This window comes from Rhineura floridana, chromosome 7 (assembly GCF_030035675.1).
Source record: "Rhineura floridana isolate rRhiFlo1 chromosome 7, rRhiFlo1.hap2, whole genome shotgun sequence".
Classification (NCBI taxonomy): domain Eukaryota; kingdom Metazoa; phylum Chordata; class Lepidosauria; order Squamata; family Rhineuridae; genus Rhineura; species Rhineura floridana.
The window spans coordinates 84820213-84846153 of NC_084486.1; the positions used below are offsets into that span (position 1 = coordinate 84820213).

General features: G+C 42.3%; 1 protein-coding gene and 1 long non-coding RNA gene across 4 annotated transcripts in view; one reads left to right on the top strand and one right to left on the bottom strand.

The window, feature by feature from the left end:
* The window catches only part of LOC133389115 (uncharacterized), a 31952-nt gene extending 17074 nt beyond the window's left edge, over positions 1-14878 (bottom strand). The window contains exons 1-2 of one of the 2 annotated variants that reach the window (XR_009764030.1): positions 14308-14878; positions 353-475 (exon numbers count right to left, since the gene is read on the bottom strand). This is a non-coding gene — a long non-coding RNA (uncharacterized LOC133389115). Of the gene's footprint in view, positions 1-352; positions 479-14307 lie in introns of both variants that reach the window. The other variant, XR_009764029.1, reaches the window with a different exon arrangement.
* SLF2 (SMC5-SMC6 complex localization factor 2) overlaps positions 14548-25941 on the top strand; it is a 62167-nt gene continuing 50773 nt past the window's right edge. Inside the window, exon 1 of one of the 2 annotated variants that reach the window (XM_061636174.1) lies at positions 14548-14852. In XM_061636174.1, the coding sequence (XP_061492158.1) occupies positions 14704-14852 (149 nt within the window). In that variant the 5' untranslated portion in view covers positions 14548-14703. The remainder of the gene's footprint in view (positions 14853-25941) is intronic. The other variant, XM_061636175.1, reaches the window with a different exon arrangement.

The following is a 25941-nucleotide window of genomic DNA, read 5'->3' on the forward strand; positions in this document are numbered from 1 at the left end:
GTCACTCATTTCAAACAACAACGGCCTGAGAAACAGTGGATTGACAGTCCATTGATCAATTTAGATTCATCAGAGTCATTTAAAACTGACCCCTGAAAGTTTTCATCTACACCCCCACTGCATACTTTTCAGCAGAAAAAAAAAAACCATATTGAAGCTCTTTCCTATTTCAATCCTAATCTAAGCATACACATGGAAACTGAGAAAATAGAAAAATCCTTAAAAAATGACATCTCAGTTCATAAAGAAAGCTTTGCCAAACAACTTCTAAGCAGTGAGCCACTATTTACAAATGGCCTTTTAGATGAAATAGAAGAGGAAAAATCGCTGTTACTCTCTTTTAGTCACTTACCTCACACACAAAGAGCAGAGATTTTGAAGAGATTTGAAGTCCTTGCTGCTCGTCTGGCCATATTGCACCTGCAGGAGCCTGTGAAGACGCCTTCCAACACAATGGAACGCGAAAACGCCAAACCTGCTAATAAAATAATACAAAATCATGGGCGAGACCTTGAGATAACACGACCATCTTCACCAGTCTCACAACAAACATCCCTACAACAATGACAATCTACATCTTGGATTATGTTAAAAGAAAAAGGAAAAGTTTTAAACAAAGACACATTAGGTTTAGATTTAAAAATGGATATACCACCTGACAAAAACCATAGCATCGAAATTGACCCAGATATAGTGGTAAATAATGCGAGAGACTCACAATTGCCCGAGTCGAATAACCATAACTTTAAATTTCTGCAAAAAAAGAGACCAGTGAATTCTTCCTATGGCGAACTCTACTATGACTTCTCTACACACAGAACATCTTCTTTTAATTGGCTGGCATCACGATACTTGGAACCTCATGAATTGGGCCCAACTTTGAATAAACATTTATCGACTGACTCTTCACCAAAGTTAAGTCAAAATGTAATGCTGAAGAATTGTTGCGTGGTTTCTCCCTCTTTAATAGAGGGTATCCAAGAGTTAAATTGACAGAATGATACTCGACCTTACTATTTAAAGATACTTTCTTGGAACATCGCGGGGTGGAAATCAAAACTTAAAATTCCAGGATTTCAGGATTACCTAAACAAATTCGACGTAATTCTTCTACAGGAAACCTGGAGCGAAGAAATGATCCACATTAATGGTTTTTCCACTTTTGTCACCCCGGTTTTACCTAAGGTCAGAAAAGGGAGGGCTAGGCAAGGTCTGTGTACCATGGTTTCAACCAAATTGGAAGTAAAAATCACAGAACTTAACAATTTAGGCATCATACAATCTGGATTTATGGTAGTTGTACTACACTTAGAATTTAAATTGTCAGTAGTGCCAATCTTAATGTTTAATGTTTATTTTTCCCCTTCTTTGAACAGAGAGGATAGTATTTTAAGTTGGCTAAATTTTGAGTCGATTTATGAATTTTCCACTCAAAGTTTCCCACAAGCGTATCCAATACTTGTGGGGGATTTTAACGCGAGAACAGCCTCCAACTCAATTAATACTTTGCAATTTGGCCCACTTACAAACGTTGACAGGAAATATATTATACATAATGTTAGGCATTCGAAAGACAAAATAATGAATCAAGCTGGAATTGTCCTTCTTCAATTCCTTGCAAATCATCAATTAAATATTATAAATGGCTCACATGGAGATGATTGGGGAGAATATACTTTCCACTCCTCCCTTGGATCAAGTGTAGTGGACTATATAATCATTCCCCATAATAAGGACTGTTATGAGCATAAATTTAAGGTTGCTGACCGAATGGATAGTGATCATTTACCCCTTGAATTCTATTTTGATATAGGAGAGAATGTCCATTTATCAATTCAACCAGAGTTATACGAAAATCCCTCAGCGCCGGCTTTATACAAAAGGGCTAATTGGTCTTCTCAGTTATTTCAAAAATTTCAACTCCTCCTAAAATCTCCACAGATTATCAACCTGACTTCTCTGCTCGATTCCTTAGGATTCTCCCCAGAAGGCTTAATTATTTATGAGCAATTAGTCTGATAATATTAGAGTTATACGCGCATAGCCCACCTAGACCTTCTTCTCATTGGACTCCAAAGAATAATTGGTTTGATAAGGAATGTATATCACAAAAAAAGGTGCTTAGACTAGTCTACCGTAATTATAGACGGAATAATGAAAGAACCTTACCATCTAATTTTTATAAATTACGAACAGAGTATAAGAAACTTATAAATAAAAAAAAGCAGGAAGAAATAAGAAAATCTTGGCAAATGCTCGAAGTAGCACTTGTTACTTGCAATTCTAAATTATTCTGGCAGATTGTTTCTGGCAATTTTTCCAACAAAGCTGCTAGTAATACCAACTCTATTACTGCAGAAATATGGGAATCACACTACAGCAAGCTGTTTAACACTTCTGAAATGAAAAATACTCCACCTATTTTAATAGACCCTAGTGAAACACCAGATTGGGTCTTAGTTGATTCTGAAACGATTGTAGAAATAGTTGCAAAACTAAAAAATGGTAAAGCTGCTGGGCCAGACAGGATTGCCCCGGATCTACTCAAAAGCGGCATCACCTGGTGGGCACCTAGGCTTGCTACTCTTTTCACTATAATTAACAGAACCGGAAGAATTCCCACCTCTTGGCTAAAGGCCTACATAATCCCAATATATAAGAAAGGACCTAGAGACGATCCAAACAACTATCGACCCATTAGCCTATTGTCTGTGGTGGGAAAGGTATATGCCACCTATCTGAGCACAATCTTGAAAACTTGGGTCAAATCTAACAATATTATAAATCAAGCACAGATAGGTTTTATATCAGGTCAGTCTGCGGTGGATCATTGTCTATTGCTGTCTCAACTAGTTGCCAAGTACATCAAACCAAACCGAGGCAAATTGTATGTCGCGTTCATAGATCTAAAAGCAGCGTTCGACTCGATTTCTCGCGAACGTCTGTGGAAGAAATTAGAATCATATCATATTGAAAAGAGATTACTTCAATTGATAGTAAAATTATATCAAAATACCACAATTCAGATTCGATGCTCCCATTTGGGACATCTCACTAGTGAAATTCCACCTACTCAGGGAGTGCGACAAGGATGTGTTCTAGCCCCTATGCTGTTTAACCTATATTTGGCAGACCTTCCCAACATTCTGGAAGATATTCAATTCCACGCCCCCAAAATAGGCACAGTAAAGGCCCCAATTTTATTATATGCTGATGACACAGTGTTAATATCTCAAACTCGCCTAGGATTTAACAGATTACTTGAGAGATTTAAAAACTATTGTGATGAAAATTCTCTAGAAATAAATTATGCTAAGACCAAGGTTATGATATTTTCAAGAAGGAAACTTAGACATAACTGGAAGATGGGTCAAATAAAAATCGAACAGGTAATTTCATATAATTATTTGGGAATTTGGTTCCAGGAGTCGGGTCTTTGGAACACGCATATACTTAATTTAAAAGCCAAGGCAAATAAAAAAATAGGTGCTATAGTTCGTTTCTGTTTCACCAATGGAGGAAATTATATCCCGGCAGCTATAAGGCTTATTAAATTTAAAATTATTCCAATGCTAGCTTATGGGGCTCCTGTCTGGTTCCCATACTATAAAGGGAAACTGGATGGAATAATACATTCCGCTCTGAGATCTTTATTTGGAGTCCCTGGCTGTGTAGCAGGAGCGTCTTTATTGTTAGAAGCCGGGCTGAACTCCTTGTCTTGTATATTATGGACTCATACTATCTACTTCTGGATCCGATGTTTTATCGAATACTTGGGGATCCAAGGAGGGCTTCTTTAAGATGGGCTTCACAATTGCCTCCTTGAAGGCTGATGGCATCACACCCTCTTTCAAGGATGCGTTTACCACCGCTTTGATCCCCTCGCCCAATTTCTCTCTGCAGCTCACAAGGAGCCACGAAGGGCAAGGATCAGTAAGACAAGTGGTTGGCTTCACAGATGAAAGCACCTTGTCCACTTCCTCAGAAGGGAGAAGCCGAAACCGATCCCAATTTACCGGCATGCAACTGGCCAACTCTGGTTCATCCACTGTGTCCACGGCGCACGGGATCGAGCTCCGTAAGTGTTCGATTTTATCGGCGAAGTGTTTTGCTAATAAGTCACAGGAGGCCTTTGACTGTTCCAAGGGTTCCTGAGCAAGTGGACCGACCAGGCTTCGGACCACCTGGAACAGCCTCCTGGGACAGCACTCCGCAGACGCAATAGAGGCAGCAAAGAAAGCCTTCTTTCCTACCTTTATTGCCACTTGGTAGGCAGCTACTGCTGCTCTAACCTGTGTCCGGACATCTTCGGAGCGGGATTTCCGCCACCGGCGCTCTAGTCATCTCACCTCCTGTCTCAGACTACGCAACCGCGGTGTATACCATGGTGCTAGCTGAGTTCTATTCAGGGGGAGAGGACGTTTCGGAGCCACCCGGTCTAATGCCCTGATGATCCCCACGTTCCACTCCTTCACCAGGGTTTCGACCAGGCGACCTTCAGCAGGTTCCAATTCCCCACGCACAGTCAGGAATCCATCCGGATCCATCAGGCGTCTGGGGCGGACCATTTTAATAGGTCCTTCACTCCTGCGGAGGGGGCATGGCAACGAGAAGTCCATATTTACCAGGTAGTGGTCTGACCATGACACAGGAGTGGTAAGAATCACTCCCAACTTCAGACCACTTCTCTCCTCTCCCAGGTCAAATACTAGGTCGAGAGCATGACCGGCTACATGGGTGGGCCCAGTATTACTTAGGTACAGTTCCCAGGAAGCCATGGTTTCCAGGAAATCCCGAGGGGCTCCTATGAGAGCGGCCTCGGCATGCAAGTTAAAGTCACCCAGAACTAACAGCTCTGGGGACAATGCCCGTACAGCCGAGACCACCTCCAGCACCTCGGCCAGGGAATCTGCCGTGCAGCGGGGTGGGCGGTACACCAGCAAGATCCCTAAACTGCCCTTCGGGCCCAACCTCCAGTACATACAATCAACAAATTGAGTCCTATGGAGGGGAGGTCTGGCAAAAACCAAGGACTCTCGATAGATGACTGCCACACCCCCTCCCCGCCTTCCCACCCTCGGCTGCTGTGCGTAACGGAAACCTGGCGGACACATGGCCTCTAGAATTGAAGCAGAGGCTTCGTCCAGCCAAGTCTCCGTAATACATGCCAGGTCTGCGCGCCCATCCAAGATCATATCATGGATGAGCAAGGTTTTCTGAGCCACAGACCTGGCATTACATAACAGCAGTCGAAGGTCGGTAGGAACCTTGCGTCCCCCAGTTTCCGTCTGGTTCTGAGCAGACCCGGAACATGGGATGGATATAATGCATCTGTCCCGTGTTCCCCTATTCCGGCGTGGTCTGCTAGCAGCACCCTTCCAGCGCCTGCCGCCCAAACTTCCTATAACTTGGCCCCCCACCTCCCTCTCCGGCTTGCACATGCCTCAATCCCTATCTGCTTATCAGCAGGCCACCCACCCTAATAAAATTAGTCCGGAGACCCGCCTCCGTACCCTATAGCAGCAGTATTTACTAATTTAAAATAAAGTAATTAAACCGATTAATTAATTAATTAAACTAATTAAATTACATCAAATTAAATTAATTAACTAAATCAATACAATTCAGTCCATACACATTCACACATTCATACAACTATACATCCATACATACACCAATTTAAAACAGGAACCGGGTTATGATAGCCATTGATCTCAACCAGATCAACACACCAACGCAATCCCGCACTCTGTGCGCGTAGGAGCATGCTCCGAGATCTCTCCTAAACAGTCAGATGGCAGTGGTGACAAAAGACATAGGCCACCAACAGGAAGCAACAACCGCAGCGGCGATGATGGAAAAACATAAACACAGCCGCAAAAACGCCAGAAGTAGCAAGGAACAAAGCCGCCACCGCCACGGGGCACAGGCTGCAATGCAGGGTGAAGCTCCTAGCAGGGGCAGCAACAAGGGCCTGATCTGCCGCGGCGACAGAAACAGGAGCGGGCGGACCACCCAGCAACGGCCAGTCGCAGTCCCGGCAAGCGACAGATGTTACCCGGCCGCAGCAACGACCGACAAACCAGCAGCAGCAGCAACACGGGAACACAGCAGGCACAGGAATAACGCAGCAGCACCAGGCGACAACAGATGACGACGACACCAAGCGACAGCGACAACGGGCAGGCAGGACCCCCACAGCCAGTGGGACAGGCGACAGCAGCAGAAGCAGCCCAACGACTCTAACCGGCGACAGCAAGCAGGCAGGACCCACACACGCCGCGGCGGCAGCAGCAGCAGCAGGAAGCCCAAGCCGAAGCAAGAACGAGGCAAGAGCAGGAGCGAGACCAACCCAGCGAGGCCCAGCAACGGGCCAGCAGAAAGGTAAAAGGCCTCGCCGAATCCCCAGCTTCAATTACCACACCTTCCAGCTGCAGCTGTCTCCGTCTGTCCGCAGTCGCCAAGTTTGGCAGAACAAGGGAAGTGGTAGTGCCAAAAACAATTTGCTCGGCCACACACTCCCCTGAAAGCCATACGATGGTAACAGGACTTAAAAAGATGTTAAAAAATAGTAAAAGATGGTGATAACAAGACTTAAAAAGATGTTAAAATAAATTAAGCAGCAGGAGCTCCAAACAAGCTCCTCCGCCTAAGCCGCCATCTTATCATTGAAGTGACCACTGGTCCTAGTTCTACTGTGGGAAGATGCGTCCTGTTGACTTTTCAACAGTCCCAGGTAGTAAAGGAGACAGTTTGGTTCTTCAACTGACAAAATGTCCCAGGACCTAATTTAATAGACCATACATTGTGAATCAGGGGGAAATTCTTTGGATATGTGTCTCTTGAAAAGGAAAAGATCTGGAACGGTAAACACCCGCCTAGATACGCGTAAAAGGACCAGGCAACTCTGTGCGCACGGATCAAGGTAAGAAAAACATTAGGGTTGATGTGAGTATTACCTTGATGGTCAGGAAACCAAAGTGTGAGGAGTTAGAGTCTCCCTGACTTTGGTGGTCCAGGTGTGAGGAATTAGAGTCTCCCTGACCTGGCAAATAGCCAAGGTGTGAGGAGTTAGAGTCTCCCTGATCTTGGTGGCAGGGTGTGAGGAGTTCAAGTCTCCCTGACCTTGTTCAAGGACTGGACCTTACTGTCCTGTGTGTGAGACAGGAGGAGTGGGGATAAAGTTCCAGGCTGGACCTTGTCATCTTGTTTGTAAAACAGGAGGAGGAAGGTACTAGCCTTAAAAGTGTGAGTGTGTGTCAGATCTGAATGTGTGTGACTGAGACGTGTCCTGGACACGAAATGAATATAGAGTGGTGAAAAGGCTGGAAGAAAGGCCTGATTCTAAGATAAACTATGTAAAACTATCTAAATTAAACATAGTGACTGACATTATGCAGTCAGAAAATAAGGAAGAAACATCTGAGGACTCAAAGCCACATTGGTCCTATTTACAATTAATATTCCAGGCAATTATGATGGCACCTCATAAAAAACTTACAGTAAAAGACATTTATATGTACATAATGGAAAATTATCCCTATTATAGGACCATAGACGAGTCATGGCAGAGTTCAATACGTCATACTCTCTCTGTGAGTTGTCATTTCATCAAAACACCACGTTCTCCAGAAGAACCAGGCAGAGGGTGTTTTTGGAAAATAAACCCTTATTTTGATAATAAATTGAGAAAAAGACGACCAAAAATAGTATCCTGTCCTGGAATTCCACCAGGAATTCCTTGTTTTAGAAATAATTCGGTCCTCCGTAGTCACCTTGAATCTGTTCGTCCAACAGTGATTCAAGGCCCAACTAATATTTGTAATACAGGTCCCTTAGACATATTGGCAAACCAGGCCTGTACATTAACTCCTCTCCCATCAAAACGTCAGAATAAAGAGGACATAGGTATAGAAATAAGGAAAAGGAAGAAAAGGAAAATTTAGAAGAAGGCTGTTCCCTTCACTCCAGTGTTTTCAATTGAGAGATGGAGAAAGTTGTTAGATAAAGAGTGGAATTTGAAACTGGGAACCAAGTGCAGGAGGTCATATTAGGAAGTTAGAATTCAGACCAAAATTAATGCACCCAAGTTAAGATAAACCCCACAACTCATCCTCTGGATTTTGTAAGGAACAAATGTTTAGATTCCAAACATTATCAAGGATTTGTTGTGGAGAAAAATAAATTGAGAGCAAAAAGAAGTAAAATGTGTATAAAGGTGGTCAGTTTTACCCACTTGTCACTTTTTCAACAGAAAATAAGAAAGTAAAATGTCCACAATGTATGAGAAATATGGCATGTTTCCAGTAGAATTCTTGTCTTTGTGGCATACTCATATAAGGACTTAAAGCAAAAAGTAGCAGTTCCCAGAAGAAAGAATCTTTGATTTAGAATTAAAATCATTGAAATGGCTTTGGAAGGTAGGACTTGGTTTTCCAGTTTTGACAACTAGGTCCCCCTAAATGAGAAGAGAGCCTATTAAATTTTTGATAAGTTATAGGATGAATATAAATTTTATTTGGGTTATTAATGTAGGGCCAATTACTTTAAAATTTTGGAACTGCCATATGATTTTACATGTATATTTTTTTTGAGGGAAATTACTCTATCCTACTCCTTTGTTGTCTAATGAGTAAGGATTTATGTATAAACATTCAGGTTCTTAGGAAAACTTGGAATGTTTCTCAGTAGTTATGAAGTAGTGCCTGAGTGGGGATACTCACTCAAGATTAAAAATAATTGGAATAGACAGTATTTGGTTATAACAATAGACTCTCAGGAAAGTGAACAATGTCATGAGAAGAGAAAGGGGAGTCATGACTATAGTAATTATATATAAGGAGAATGAGATATAAATGAATTTGACTGATTTAATTAGGAAATAGTGTCATAAATATTGTTAAACCAAATACAATTTTAAGATAAATTGTTAGATGAAAAACATTGAGAAATTCTGTATACAGAATTGACACATGTGTATACTTTAATCATTTGATAGGATAAAAATATTAATGTTAATTTATAAAAAGTAAAGATAATTAAGAAACTAAAAGGTATTCCTACCATTTTATATGGTCTGGATTATTGGTCCTGTCAGTCCTTTGGTGGAAACTTTTCCACGAGTTTATTGTTCTTTTGAAGGGCCAGAAACTTCACACCTGGGCGTCTACTGAAGTGGACTTTCAGCTGTGCCAGTTTCCTTGAAATCCAGTCCAACGGTCATCTGGAAAGTCCAGATCTGAATAGACTTTTGGGGTAACATCCAGTTGGAGAGACTACTTCATTCCAGTCTCTCTCTTAATTGAGTGGCAGGGACTTTCCCAGCAGGGCGGGTCGCTCAGGGGAAGGTTCACATGTGTGCGTTATCTTTACTACAGCCTGACATTCGGCTTGGGAAAAGGAATCTGAAACAATTGAAACAGACCTTCTACTTTTTATATTTAAAATGGGGAAACTAGTAGTTTGATAAATTATTCCAGCACAGGCTGAAAAGACCACCCTTTTAGAAACTGCCCACAAAGGAGCTGTTTCTGGAATAACAGACAGATTCCTATTTATGGACCCAGGAGGATGTGTCTGTTTGTGATAACGTTATAAGATAAGGGGCACTATAATTATAAAATCAGTGTGGGTTTTAAATTTGATAATAATAAGTGTTAAATAGTGGAGTCCTTTGTAGGGGGAAAATCATTGAGTCTGGTCCGATGGATGTGGCAGGTGGCCAACTGCCTAGACCAGTGGACCTAGACTGATGTTGTATATGTGAGGGCATGTAAATTTCATGGCAGGACAGTGTCTGGTTATTTATGTGAGAATTTCACTCTAAGAGAATTCTCTGTTTTGTTTTGTTTAGGAATAGGGTAAAATTGAATATTTATATATCTATCTGGTATTGCCCTGAGACACCCTTTAACTATAGAAAATTACTCTCCTTAAGTTGGGGGGTGTTTTTAGATAATATCAGAAATAATCATGGTATTAAAATTATTTGTATTTTTATGTTAAGAATAATACACATTTATTGCCCCAATATATAATGATAAACAAAAGTTATTGGGCAAAAGAGCATTTCAGTTTTATTCTGGGTCATGATAAGGATGGTGGACGTTCATTTCATGGCCCAGAGTTTCAGGATTCAGTATAATCTGACCCTCCTTTTGCATGTTCATATATTATGGCTATTATACATTTTGTAACTGTTACTGTATATATGAGTTGGAGATTATGGACTACTATATTTAGGGGTGTGGGGAACACACTAACCTTTGAGACCAAGAATCAGTTATTGAAAAATTAGATACTGGCATTATTTTCTTTTATATCCCCCCTAAGGAAAAGAGAGTGGGGGGCCTTTGGCCCAAAACCCCGTCGTTGGAGTCTGCTGTTGATAAGACACAAAGACATTCTTGGACAGACATCACGACTACTTCTTTGGAAAAACTCCTACAGGATTGAGTTAGAGGATCAAAACTGGACAGATAAGGAGAGATTTGAGACTTTATTAATTCCAGAATTAGATACTTGGAGTTCAGGGTGGGAATGAAAGGGAACTTGGGTTAGGACCCCTTTTAAAGAATAAGATTGAATGACAAATGGGAAGAAGGTTACCTGTTATAATAGAAACCAAATTTCTGCCTGTTGGGGAGTGAGGAGTTTTCAACCAATAATATTTGTATACAAGAAACCTGGACACTTAAGACCAAGGGTTCTAGTACAAATACCCCTCGAGATTGAAACGACACCTAGTGGAATACCCCCAGGTAGGGGTTAAATGTATAATGATCCCTGAAGTAATTTGTACAGGAATTGTTTGGATTGTAGTTGCAATAATAATAATAATTTGTCTGTTGAACATTTTCTTATATTTCTGGTTTTGTGAAGAGATCACCAGAGATGAAGAGATGGATTAGTCTGAGTAATGTGAAAGTTAGAATGAGAGTTGTGTTGCTTGGGAGAAAATAACATTTGGAATGTTGTTTTCAGATAATAATACTCCCATCAGAAAAAAGAGCCAAAAATGCCCAAGAAAAGTCATCCAGTCCACCATAGATTGACCTCCATAGGATAAAAGTCATGGAAGTTCAGGATGGGCAGTTTGAATAGGAATAGCAATAGGAATAAGTGTTAATCCTTATGTTTATATTGTTTAACCAGAAAAAGGGAAATATATGTCAAAATATAAAATTAATGATAATGGTGAGAAAGCGGCAGGCGGCCAATAATGCCAGTCAGAAGGTCCGGACCCAGAAAATTAACATGGCCTTTATGGCTCTCTGCACCCTCATCCCCCTTAAGCCCGTCTCCAAGATGGAGACACTGCGCCTGGCTTCCAGCTACATCGCCCACTTGACCAATGTCCTGCTGTTAGGCGAGGACAGTGAGGAGGGACAACCCTGCCTCAACACCCTCTACAACACCAGGGGCAAGATGGAAGACAAACAGGCTAGGACCATATGCGTATTCTTTTTAGGGAAGGTGATTGAGAGGGTTGTGGTGCAGCAATTGCAAGTACTCTTGGATGAAACAGATTATCTTGACCCATCCCAGTCTGGGTTCAGGCCTGGTTATGGGACTGAATCAGTCTTGATTGCCCTGATGGGTGACCTTTATTGGGAGGACAGGGGGAGTGTGACCCTGTTTTTCTTACTTGATCTATCAGCAGCTTTTGATACCAATGGCCATGGTATCCTTCTGGGCCAACTTGGTGAGATGGGTATTGGAAGCACTGTTTTACAGTGGTTCCGATCCTATCTCCAAGGTCACTCTCAGATAATAGCATTGGGTGACTGTTTTCGGCCCCCTGGTAGTTGTGCTGTGGGGTGCCACAGGGTATCATCTTGTCCTCCATGCTGTTTAACATCTATATGAAGCCCTTGGGAGCGGTCATCAGGAGTTGGGGCGAGGTGTCAGCAGTATGCTGATGATACCCAGCTCTATTTTTCCATAACATCTGAATCAGGAGAGGCCATGCAAACCCTGGACTGGTGCCTGGACTCAGTGGTGGGCTGGATTAGGGCCAATAAACTGAGTTAGAATCCCAGCAAGACGGAGGCGCTGTGGGTTGGTGGTTCCTGAGTTCAGATAATTGGTCAGTTGCTTACTTTGGATGGGGTCGTTCTCCCTCTGAAAAAGCAGGTTCGTAGTCTGGGGGTGCTCCTGGATCCATCTTTGTTGCTAGAGGCCCAGGTGACCTCCGTGGCTAAAAGTGTCTTTTACCAGCTTTGGCTGATAAGACAGCTGTGGCTGTTTCTGGACCGGGATAGCCTGACCACTGTTGTCCATGCACTGGTAATCTCCAGGCTGGATTACTGTAATGCGCTCTATGCGGGGATGCCTTTGAGGTTGGTCCAGAAGTTGCAGCTGGTGCAAACTGCGGCAGCGAAACTGCTCACTGGGGCAAAGTATCGCCAACTTGTTACCCCACTGCTGAAAGAATTGCACTGGCTGCCCATTTGCTACTGGGCCAAGTTCAAGGTTCTAGTTTTGGTGTACAAAGCCCTATACAGCTTGGGACCAGGATACCTGAAACACCATCTAACCCTTTATATACCCAGTCGATCACTGTGCTCTGCAGATGAGGGCCTCCTGCAGATACCATTTTATCAGGAAGTCCATTCTACACAACATAGGAAACGGACCTTTAGTGTGGCAGCACCTACCCTCTGGAATTCCCTCCCCTTAAATATTAGGCAGGCGCCATCTCTGTTATCTTTTCGGCACCTATTGAAGACTTAGTTCCTCTTTCAACAAGCCTTTTAAGTTGAGACCTATTTCCGGCTGTGTCTGTGTTGGAATTGTTTTTTAATATGTTTTTTTTAAAACCATTTCCCCCCTAAACAATGTTTTTTAACCCTTTTTATTTAAGATGTTTTTAAAGCTTTTTAAAAAAATGATTTTACAGTTGTTTTGTTCTAATGTATTTTAAGGTCTGTTTTTATGATGTTTTAAAGTGTTTTTAGTGCTTTTGTTTGCCGCTGGGAGGAAGGGCGGGATATAAATCAAATAATAAATAAATAAATAAAAATAAAAAGAGAAAAAACAGGCCTCTTTGGGACTTTTTTCTGTCAGAGTTCTCATAATCTGTTGAAATTCATTAAAAATCAGCAATGTTCACATAGTACCTGTAATCCTATTACTGACCTTGCCCCATACGACCTTCATCTTCTGCAGTTTAAAAGTTAAAAAAAATGCTTGGCTGATTTTTAATTAATTTAAGAAATTTAGCATTGAACTCAATGATAAGCCCAGGCATGCTCAGTAAGAACCAATTGTCAGTGTTCTAAAAGCCAGACTCATAGCTGCTTGGCCACATCCAAGCCAGACCTTTATTTCACTTTAGACAGACATGGCTTCCCCCAAAGAATCCTGGGAAGTATAGTTTCTGAAGGGTGTTGAGAGGAGACTTCTATTCCCTTGACAGAGTTCCAGTGGCCAGAGTGGCTTAACAGTCAGCCGTTCTGACTGAAGCTCTGTGAGGGGAATACCTATAAGGTAATTATATATTTGACATCATATGGCATTGACCAATAAAAAGGCTTTGAAATTAATAAAAATAAATTTGACACATTTCTAGGATGAATAATGAGAGAAATATAATTTTCTAGGTTAGATTCTCTGTAGAAACAGTAGTAACACAGGAGAGAAGCAAAGTAAGAAGAACAGCAACAAACATACAAAAATGTAATTCTCCATATTTGGAGATTGCAGGAGTTGCCACCACTCACCATATGCTCTGAGGCACATGCTGCCAAATTCTTTGAAGCTATGCAGGAAGTGTATTCCATTGTGAAAGACTGTGTTCGCATTTTGACCAATTTGTAGCGCAATACAATATCTAAGAGGAGGTTAGGTCTTCTGCTCCCCTGGTGCATTCACTATAGCTGCCCAATTTCCCTGCTTTTTAAAGTTTGATAGAAATATCTGTGGGCTATAGATAACATTCTTAAACCACAAGGTTTTTTGCCAATTAGTGAATTATAGTAGAGATTAGTTGTTCCATACGTGTCGGTGGTATGCAGTTGCAAGTAACACAGTGCTCCTTACAGTTTATTTATTTATTATTTGATTTATCCTGCCCTTCCTCCCAGCAGGAGCCCTGGGTAGCAAACAGAAACACTAAAAACACTTTAAAACATCATAAAATAGAAAGACCTTAAAATACATTAAAACAAAACAACGTTAAAATATTTAAAAACAAAAAAGGGTTAAAAACATATTATTAAAGAAAACATATTAAAAGACATTCTAACACAGATGCAGTTCACATCTCCACCCTTAGGGCTTATTCTGCAACACGTGGGAGCTCACCGTCCACCCGTGCGCCTCCCTGTTAACGTATCACAGGCATCGCGAGACGAAGGTGCCAAAGATGCCCCAGTAACGTTTTTCCCTTTCCCGCTGGAAGGAGCCAGAAGCGAATTACATAATCAGGCGGGCGCTCTGTTGTTCGATTTGAATGTCGTCTGTCTCAACTGCCAATCCGATGGAGCTCTTGGCTTTGCATCCCGCCCCATTCGTTCACGTCAGCCTATTGGGGAGACCTCCCTTCCCTGAGCTGATCCAATCGAAACGTCTCCTTAAGAGATCTCCGCCCGAGTTGCACTCTGACCGCTAGTTCCGTGCTATGGAGAAGGAAACGCTTGGGGTACTCTGTATGTGTCTGCCTGAGCCCAAAAGTCGAGGCGGGCAGCGGTGCCGGGAGACATGACACAGTACCTCAGCAGCAGCAGCGGTGCCGGGGGTGGCAGTGGTGCCGGCGGAGACAGCCGTTCCCCACCCGGCTCCCTCGCGAGCACCCCCAGGCGCCATTGTAAATCAGTGGGCCGGGGAAATAGCGGCGCGAGGGATGGCAGGTACGGCAGGGCAACGACTCCCATCACGCACTGTGTCGGGCGAGGAGATCTAGACGCCCTCCCGAAGCTTTATATGTGCCGTGGGCAGGCTGTCGTGCACGTGTAGCAGTTGAAGTGGTAGAGTTCTGAGGTGGAAAAATGGGCTTCCGGTTATCGGAGGGCGGTGTGATCACATCACACTTGCTAATGCAACTGTTTGTAAAGAAAATCTCATGCAACTGAAAAGCTATTCCTACAAGTAGAAGACTGCCTAAGCTAGAACCGTAGGGTGGTTTGATGATAGTCTTACTCAAAGTAGACCCATTGAAATTAATAAACGTGACTAACTTAGGTTGATTAATTTTGGTGGATCAAGTAAGGAGGGTTTTGTTTTTTGTTTAGAATGGACACAGCAGGTTGGCGCCATGTTATTTTGGTGAAGGGGCTCTAAAGCATGGCATTTGAGGAGCTGTTCCTCCCCCTGCTTACCAGAGAGAGATCAGAAGGAGGGTCGCATTTTATTACTGCTCTTATTGCCTTCTCTCTCTGCTTTATTTATGTATTTATTTATTGTACTTATATACCGCCCCATAGCCGAAGCTCTTTATAGTAACTGTTTGGGCAGCAGTGAAGATTCCCAGTTGTTTTACGTTTGTCACCTTGCTACTGGACTGGTGGGAGCTGCCTTCATTTGATAACAACTCGCTTTCCCTGTGGGCTCAGTCCTCCCCACTGTGCTGCTGTGGGAGGAGCAAGATTGAGTTTAGGCTGCTGTTTGCAGCTGCTTCTTTAGTTGCCATGTCAGTGAGCAGGGTGGTCCAGCCACAGCCTGGGTGTTCTTTGTGAGCAATGTAGCTGTATTAAGATTCCTCACTGCTGGCCAGCCCACCAAAGAGAAAAAGCAAGCAAACAAGGGGAGGTGATGATTGCTCCTTGTCCACTCTCAGTTGGTTACATGATTTTCTGAGGTGCCATCACTTCTGCTTGCCAGCTCACTTCCTCTGGGTGGTGGGACTGATTGCCCGCTGCTGTTGGAGAATTTTGTATTTCTCCATTGGGATCTTTTGCTGGGGGTCCTTGAATAAAAATTTTGAAGACACAGGCTTGCAGTAAAAAGGTAGGCCTTTATTGGATAACAAGTGTACACTTGGTCAGTCTCCCTCTGAGTGAGTGGAGAACTGCACCATGGCACTAGTTGCCTGGGTTTTTTATACATTTTAGGACAAAGACTTTAGCATCTACCAATCAGGATTTAACACATCAGAATGATGTAGACATGACAGTATTACACAGGCATTTGCACAGGTACTTTGTACTTTCTGCATCATGTTCTAGTGAATTTGGTGTTCTAATGAATTTGGCAATGTTCAGTACTTCACATGAAAGTACATTTTCACAGTGAGCTAAGCACTCCCGCGCTAATGAGCGAAGCAATTTAGTTACGCATTTTATTACTGTAATTCTTTCTACATCTTAGGGATACCATTAGCTATACATGTATGTATATATAAAATTCCCCATCACTGCTGCCCAGAGGCAGAGGGTAGGCAAGTGAATGGAGGCAGCTGCTCCTTTAAACTGCTGTTTGCTTACTGGGACTGGGCAGGAGGAGAAGGTGTTGCTGTTACCACAGGCAAATCCCCTAGAGGCATTTCTGTTGACAGCTTGATCAGAGAGTGCCACTGATGAACCATCCCAAGGTGCTGGGGCCTTGGCATCTGCTGTATAGTACTGCTCCTGTGGGAAAGCAGGTATTCATAACTCTGTGTTAGGCCCCCTTTTCAGTAATAAGAGTGTATGAGAGAGTAGGTGTGTATAGTATAGTCCAGTGTTATCCAAGTTCTTGATGAGTTGATGCTTTTTTTGGCAAAATATAGTTGGTTGGAGAAATATGTTTGGGGAGGCTGTTAAGTTGATTGTAGTGGCAACATGTGGGGAACACGTGATTACTTGTTTTCCCACCCCTGGGAAAAATGTAAGATTCTTGGGTGTGAGTTGCTGCTGGTGTAGAGGTTTAGATGGGTACATGTCAAAGGTTCAAATCCTGTTTACACAAAAAACAGGATTTTTGCCCTGTGCTGATAACATTGCTATAGTTTATGAGATACCCATTTTAAAAAACCACAACAAATGTTCTTAGAATACAGTGCTTGCTTTTTAACAGTACTGTTAAAACTGTACTCCCCTCCATCTGAAATCCACACCTGCCTTTGCACAAAATTAAATATTGCTGGCCTGAGACTACTTAATGAAAGACTTAGTCTAAAACAGAGAGGTATCCATGTACTGGATTCCAAGCCAGTTAGCTTTCTTAGGGAGAAAAAAAGTAAAGCAATTGGATATTTTTAAAAGAAAGTTAGGAAGCAAGACAGAGCAGAACTCTCAAGGTTTAGGCCCTCTGCAGGCAGCACCTTTGCTAAGTACACAATCAATCTGGCTAACCAACCAGAGGAATGAAAGCTGACCACTCCCATCTGGGAGCAGGGCCCCTCACGGAGCAGCCAAAAAATAAAATGAAAGAGAAACTCCTTGTTGCTGCTAGCCTGATACTGGATGGAGGAGGGTATTGAGGTATATAAGCACTTTCCTGTGTCCACATTATTTCAGTCACTTCTCAGGTGTGCTGCCTTTATAGACTTCAAGGTACCATTGGTTGACTTTGTTATATTTTACTCAGAGGCAAGTCCCTTGAAATAAGTGAGGTTTCCTTCCTACTGACAGAAAATTGTGATATTGTACCCCCTCAGTTTTCCATGCTCCCCATGTAATCACTTGGCTGTATTTATTAATATACAGTAACCATAAAACAAAAATCTAACATACAAAATGTATCTTATTATTTTTTGGATGTATTTGCAAACATCTTGCAGCTGCAGCAATTTAAATCTCCTAAAGGCTATTTTAACAAAAGAATACTTTCTTGTTTATCAAGGTTGGCAAAAGTTATGTGTGTGTTTTGCTGAGAGTTGTTTGTTGCTTGGTGTTGTATATTTCTATCTTGCTTTTCTTCTCAGGAGCTCAAGACTATGTACATTGTCTTCCCCTTCCTCCTTTTTATCTTCACAATAACCCTGTGAAGTAGGCTAAGCTGAGAATTAGTTGTCACCAAAGTTGTGAAACTGCACGTATTTAGAGTGTTTTTTGCTTCTTATTTATCTGGGTTGGCAAACTTGGGTTAAGAACATAAGAAGAGCCTGCTGGATCAGGCCAGTGGCCCATCTAGTCCAGCATCCTGTTCTCACAGTGGCCAACCAGGTGCCTGGGGGAAGCCCGCAAGCAGGACCCGAGTGCAAGAACACTCTCCCCTCCTGAGGCTTCCGGCAACTGGTTTTTAGAAGCATGCTGCCTCTGACTAGGGTGGCAGAGCACAGCCATCACGGCTAGTAGCCATTGATAGCCCTGTCCTCCATGAATTTGTCTAATCTTCTTTTAAAGCCATCCAAGCTGGTGGCCATTACTGCATCTTGTGGGAGCAAATTCCATAGTTTAAGTATGCGCTGAGTAAAGAAGTACTTCCTTTTGTCTGTCCTGAATCTTCCAACATTCAGCTTCTTTGAATGTCCACGAGTTCTAGTATTATGAGAGAGGGAGAAGAACTTTTCTCTATCCACTTTCTCAATGCCATGCATAATTTTATACACTTCTATCGTGTCTCCTCTGACCCGCCTTTTCTCTAAACTAAAAAGCCCCAAATGCTGCAACCTTTCCTCGTAAGGGAGTTGCTCCATCCCCTTGATCATTCTGGTTGCCCTCTTCTGAACCTTTTCCAACTCTTATAATATTCTTTTTGAGATGAGGCGACCAGAACTGTACACAGTATTCCAAATGCGGCCGCACCATAATTTTATATAATGGCATTATGATATCGGCTGTTTTATTTTCAATACCTTTCCTAATTATTGCTAGCATGGAATTTGCCTTTTTCACAGCTGCCGCACACTGGGTCGACATTTTCTTTCATCGTGCTGTCCACTACAACCCCAAGGTCTCTCTCCTGGTCAGTCACCGCCAATTCAGACCCCATGAGCGTATATGTGAAATTAAGATTTTTTGCTCCAATATGCATAATTTTACACTTGTTTATATTGAATTGCATTTGCCATTTTTCTGCCCATTCACTCAGTTTGGAGAGGTCTTTTTGGAGCTCTTCGCAATCCCTTTTTGTTTTAACAACCCTGAACAATTTAGTGTCGTCAGCAAACTTGGCCACTTCACTGCTCACTCCTAATTCTAGGTCATTAATGAACAAGTTGAAAAGTACAGGTCCCAATACCGATCCTTGAGGGACTCCACTTTCTACAGCCCTCCATTGGGAGAACTGTCCGTTTATTCCTACTCTCTGCTTTCTGCTTCTCAACCAATTCCTTATCCACAAGAGGACCTCTCCTCTTATTCCATGACTGCTAAGCTTCCTCAGAAGTCTTTGGTGAGGTACCTTGTCAAACGCTTTTTGAAAGTCTAAGTACACTATGTCCGCTGGATCACCTCTATCTATATGCTTGTTGACACTCTCAAAAAATTCTAATAGGTTACTGAGACAGGACTTTCCCTTGCAGAAGCCATGCTGGCTCTGCTTCAGCAAGGCTTCTTCTTCTATGTGCTTAGTTAATCTAGTTTTAATAATACTTTCTACCAGTTTTCCAGGGACAGAAGTTAAGCTAACTGGCCTGTAATTTCCGGGATCCCCTCTGGATCCCTTTTTGAAGATTGGCGTTACATTTGCCACTTTCCAGTCCTCAGGCATGGAGGAGGACCCGAGGGACAAGTTACATATTTTAGTTAGCAGATCAGCAATTTCACATCTGAGTTCTTTGAGAACTCTTGGGTGGATGCCATCTGGGCCTGGTGATTTGTCAATTTTTATATTGTCCATTAAGCCTAGAACTTCCTCTCTCGTTACCACTATTTGTCTCAGTTCCTCAGAATCCCTTCCTGCAAATGTTAGTTCAGGTTCAGGGATCTGCCCTATATCTTCCACTGTGAAGACAGATGCAAAGAATTCATTTAGCTTCTCTGCAATCTCCTTATCGTTCTTGTTTTTTGTTATTTTGCTATAAATATTGGGACTATGAAACATTGCAGTTAATGTCAGGGGTCTGTTTTTTTTTTTTTTTTTTTTGCTTTCTTTACATGAGTGACATACATTTCAATGCAGAAGCTCAAGGTTCTCTTCCGCTCCCCACATCTTTGCAACAGCCCTGTGAGGTAGGCTAGGCTGAGTTAATATGTGCACATAGTTGTAGAAGCACTCTACATCAAATTGACCACACAATTCATAGAATTATGGAATACTTGCACTTACCCTTTGGAATTTCCCTCCACTTAAATATTAGACAGGCGCCATCTGTTATCTTTTTGGCGCTTACTGAAGACCTTCCTCTTTCAGCAAGCCTTTTAAGTGGAGACCTTATCCCATTCTGCCTCTGTGTTGGAATTGCTTCTTAATGTGTTTTTAAAGCTTTTAAAAAATGTTTTTAAAGATGTTTTGCTTTAATATGTTTTTAGGGATGCTTTGTTTTAATATATTTTAAAGTCTGTTTTTATGATGTTTTAGAGTGTTTTTAGTGCTTTTGTTTGCCACCCTGGGTTCCTGCTGGAAGGAAGGGCGGCATATAAATCAAATAAATAAATAGTACAGTTGGAAAGGACCTATAAGGCAATTGAGTCCAACTCCCTGCTCAAAGTGGGAATCCAATTTAAAGCATACCCAACAGGTGGCTGTCCAGCTGCCTCTTGAATGCCTCCAGTTATGGAGAGCCCACCATCTGCCTAGGTAATTGGTTCTATTGTTGTACAGCTCTAACAAGATGTTTGTCCTGATATTCAGTTGAAATCTGACTTGCTGTACCTTGAGCCCATTATTCCGTGTCCTGCGCTCTGGGATGATCAAGAAGAGATGCTGGCCCTTCTCTATGTGACAACCTTTCAGGTACTTGAATGTACTAACATGTCATATCTGCCCTCAGTCTTCTTAAGGCTAAACATGCCTAGTTCTTTCAGTCTCTTCTCATTGAAAATACAGTTATAAAACTTTAGACCTGCATAGTAGCCCTTACCCATGGCTTCTCTACAAAATTTGTTTATTATTTTTACTCACTGGAATTGGACTATAAAGGTGTAAGTACCTGAAAGTAGAGTGGTTTTATATTTTAAAAAATATATTACCTATATAATTTAGGAATTCTCCCCATTTTGTGTGTACTTCCTGGTGCTTAACCAATTCTTGATCTACAAGAGGGCCTCCTTTATTCCATGACTGCCAAGCATACTCAGGAGTCTTTGGTGAGGTACCTTGTTGAAAGCTTTTTGAAAGTCCAAGTGTTCTGTGTCGACCAGATCACCTCTATCTATGCTTCTTGACACTCTCAAAGAACACCAATAGGTCGGTGAGCAAGATTTACCCTTCCAGAAACCATGCTGGCTGTGCTTCAACAAGGCTTGTTCTATATGCATGGTTATTTTATCTTTAACAATACTTTCTAACAGTTTTCCAGGGACAGATGTTGAGCAAACTGGCCGGTAATTTCCAGGACCCACCTCCATTTCTTTTTAAAAATTGCTGTTATATGGGCCACTTTCCAGTCCTCAGGCATGGAGGCAGATCTGAGGGATAAGTGACATATTTTTGTTAGGAGATCAGCTATCTCACATTTGAGTTCTTTGAGATACCATCTGAACTGGGTAATTTGTCAGGTTTTATTTTAGCTGTTAAACCTAGGACTTCATCTCTTGCCACCATCTGCCTCAGTTAGTTCAGGCACAGGGATGTGCTTTGATCAGACCTCTCAATCCTATGCAGGTACCAGGTTTGATGGGACTACTCTCAAATAATTTTATAGAGGTGTGGTTTTTTTTAGTACAAAAGAACACCATACTGTTCTGGAAAGCAAGTGAGAGCAATTTCTTTCTGACTTAAGTGTATTATGTGTATAAATATGCATGCATGCACGTACATGGCCCCAATTCAAAATTTAAAAAGTGTGTGTGTATGAAACCCATCAATTTATTTTTTAGGAAATGCTGCACCTTCTAATTGTTCTGAAACTACATAGAGGGGGGGGGGACTTTTTTAAAGCCAGAGAAAACACGGAAGAAATTAACAAGATGGAAAGAATGCTGTACTGATAGGATGGGCTTCTACATGAGGAAGGGCAGGGTAGAAATGCAATACAGTAGGGCCCCGCTTTTCAGCGGCCCACTAATACGGTGGTTTTCAATTAGAGTAAGGCCCCACTCATACGGCGCTTGTTCCACTTTTACGGTGTTTTTCAGCATGACGCGCTCAGCAGCTGAGCGTCTGGCGCTATTTTATTGACGGAGTTCTGCTTTTTGGCAATTTTCGCTTTTTGGCAGGGGTCTGGAATGTAATCCGCAATATGAGTGGGGCCCTGCTGTAAATAATAAAGAAATGGGAGGATGGGATAGCTGCAGAAGGAATCGGGGAGCTGTATCACCTGTGTCTTAAAGAACCAGATTGATTGTAGCATAAGCTCTTGTGAACTAGAGACAACTTCGCAAGATACTTCTGGGAGAGTGAAACGACACTTGGAGGAAAAGAAGTGGCAGACAGTGGGTCTGGAAGGCCTTGAAATGTAAAGATTCTCTGACAAATCTATTAAAAATGTATACAATATAAGCACAGTGAGTATTCACAACATTCATAATGAGTAATAACACTCTTCCTAGCTTTGCGAATTGTAATACCTCTCGAGGTTTTTAAAAAGGCTTGCCTCCTACTAAGTCATAAAGAATACAATCAAACCTGTTGATATTCTAGCTCGGCAATTTCATACTGGAGACATTCTTTGTTGTTCTTTAGCTGAAGAATGGTGCCTTTCAGGTCAGCAGAAATTTTCTGAGTATGTGGAACGTTCTGCAAGTATGCTCTATTTTTGTATTTGATTGTGACTGTCGTGTCCCTTCACCTTGCTAACACTTCTTTAGGTACAGGGGTCACTTACTCCACTTCATACACACCAAATATAGTAGTGCCATGTTAGGGATTTCTTTCTCTCCCACCCCCACCCATCCTGGTGTTGTAATGGCTCAGGTATCTAGGCAAACCTCAATTCCTCTCTGACACTTCATCTCTTTAAAGCTCACAGTTCAGAGTTGAGCCCCTGTAACCTGATACTGTATCACTCTTCCAGGTATTTGCTGCCACCACAGATTATACAGCCACAAAAATGGCTGCATATTATAGCCAGCATGGATTTTTCACTTTCCACAATGTTAAATTGAAAATACCCTCCATGCCATTCTGATGCTTCCTATAAGCTCACTTAAAAACAAAATCTTACAAAACTTAGAACTCAGAAACACTTGCTTAACAGCCCTTTAGGTTTTCATAGTGATACACAAAACACTCAGAGAAGCGAGAGTTCATAGTGTCAAACAAGAGGAAAAAACCCACAGACTTCTGTTGGACTTTCTGTTAGTGGTCTCATAATTTGTTGAGATTAATTAAAACTCAGCCATGTTTACAGAGTGCCTGTAATCTTATTACTGACCTTGCCCAATACTCTGATCTTCATCTTCTGCAGTTTAAAAGCAGGGCTGTGGAGTCGGTATGTCAAACCTTCGACTCAGACTCCTCTATTTTTCTACTGTCCGACTCCGACTCCTTCATAAATGGCAAATGTATATTAATTTTTCTGCTGTCTGACTCAGACTGACTCCTTCATAAATGGCAAATGTATATTAATGTATTAATATTAATAAATTAATATTAAAATATTAATTTTATTTTGAAGTCAGAGTCAGTACATTTCTTCTGACTCTGACTCCACCCAAAATTGCTTCCAACTCCACGACTCCGACTCCACAGCCCTGTTTAAAAGTTTTTTTTTAGAAGTCTGGCTGATTTGCAATAAATTAAAAAAAAAATAACATTGAACTCAATGATAAGCATGGGCATGTTCAGTAAGAACCACTGTCAGTGTTCTAAAAGCCAGACTTAGCTGTTTGACTTAGTTAATCGGGGCTACACCCACGCCAGAAATCTATTCCACTTGAAACAGTCATGGCTTCTCCCAAAGAATCCTGGAAAGTGTAGTTTGTTAAGGGTGCTGAGGGGTGATAGAAGACTTCTATTCCCCTGACAGATGTCCAGTGGCCAGAGTGGTTTAACAGTCAGCCCCTCTTCTGGGGATTGTAGCTCTGTGAGGGAAATAGGGCATCTCCTTCACAAGCTACACTTCCCAGGATTATTTGGGAGAAGCCATGACTGTCTAAAGTGAAATAAAGGTCTGGTGTGGATGTGGCCAGGGACAGCTTTGGTTTAAATTTGGGTGGGAGGCTACATGTGCCTACTTTAGAATAAAAAGGTGGGGAAACCCTGAAAAACAATGATACTATTCACAATGTTTTCCTTTTGGAAAGGGGCTTTCCCTCTGCCCAGTGCCCACCCACCCAATCTTCTCCCCTTCCTCCTTCCCTTCGCTCTCTCCTCCACCTTCCACCCTACCCTTCCTCCCTGTCTTTCCCTCTTCCCACTCCTCCCCTCTCCCTGCCCCTCCCCCAAGTCAGTTTCACCTATCCTAAGCATGATTACATGGGAGTAAATCCCACTGAACTCAAAAAGCATGCAAATGATCAAACCTGCCCTCCCATCCTCCTCCCTCCTATCCCCTCCCTCTTGCCCCTTCCTCTCGCACCCTCCCCTTCCATTCCCTTCCCCTCCTCCTCCCCTCTTCTCTCCTCCCTTCTCCTCCCCCATGGTCAGTTTTACCTATTCTAAGCATGATTGCATGGGAATAAATCCCACTGAATTCAATAAGCATGCAAATCCTCAGACCTGCCTTTCCTCTCCCTGTTCCTCTCTTCTCTCCTTCTCTTTCTCTCCTCCCCCTCCCCTTCTTCATTATTCCTCGTCCCCTGCCCACTCCAGCCATCTGTCGCCCCCTCCTTCTCCTCCCTCCTCCCCCATGGTCAGTTTTGCCTGTCCTAAGCATGATTGCTGGGGAGCAAATCCCATTGGAACGCAGTAAGCATGCAAATGATCAATCCATTCTCAGCAAACTTGCACCGTATCCCATTTCTTACTTCCCGGATTTAAAAGCAGACAAATTCACTCATAGGGGGAAAAACCCCTTTGGTTAAGAATGTACCTATAGCCAACAGATATTTCTATCAAACTTTAAAAAGCAGGGAAATTGAGCAGCTATAGTGAATGCTCCAGGGGAGCAGGAGACCTGACCTCCTCTCTGAGATATTGTACTGTCCTACAAATTTATTAAAATGCGAACACAAATTGAGTTGGCCTTTCACAGTCTAATCCACTTCCTGTGTAACATGGTCAGAGGCACATGTTACCAAATTTGTCCAACCTACACAGGAAGTGGATTGGACTGTGAAAGACCAGCATTGTGGAAGCAAATAGAGGTTTAGCTACATATGTTTGAGACTGTTATAGCACAAGCATCTTAGAATCATAGAATAGTAGAGTTGGAAGGGGCCTATAAGGCCATCAAGTCCAACCCCCTGCATAATGCAGGAATCCAAATCAAAGCATTCCCGACAGATAGCTGTCCAGCTGCCTCTTGAATGCCTCCAGTGTAGGAGAGCCCACTACCTCTCTAGGTAATAGATTCCATTGTAGTATGGCTCTAATAGTTAGGAAGTTTTTCCTGATGTCCAGTTGAAATCTGGCTTCCTGCAACTTGAGTCCATTATTCCATGTCCTGCACTCTTAAGCGGCCTTTGGGAACTCAGTGCTGTTCCCTGGGAACAAATGTTATGTAACCTGGTCCTACTGCCCCATCACGTTCACTCCAACCTATGGCCTGTCATTTTAATAAACCCATCTGGGCTTTTATTTCAATAAAACCTTTTTTTCAAGCATTTTGGGGTTCCCCCTTTTTTTTCTCTTGCTTGCTCTTGGATGCTTGCCAGCTTTTGCTGTTTGTTTAGAGTGTTGGGAGACCGGGGTTCAAATCCCCAGTCAGCTGTGAGCCTAACCTACCTTACAGGATTGTTGTGAGGATAAAATGGAGAGAGGAAAGAACCATGTACACTACCTTGAGCTCCTTGGAGGAAAGGTGGAATATCAATGTAATAATAATAGAAGCCTTAAGTTATTTCTCAGAATTTGATACAGTTAACTTTGAAT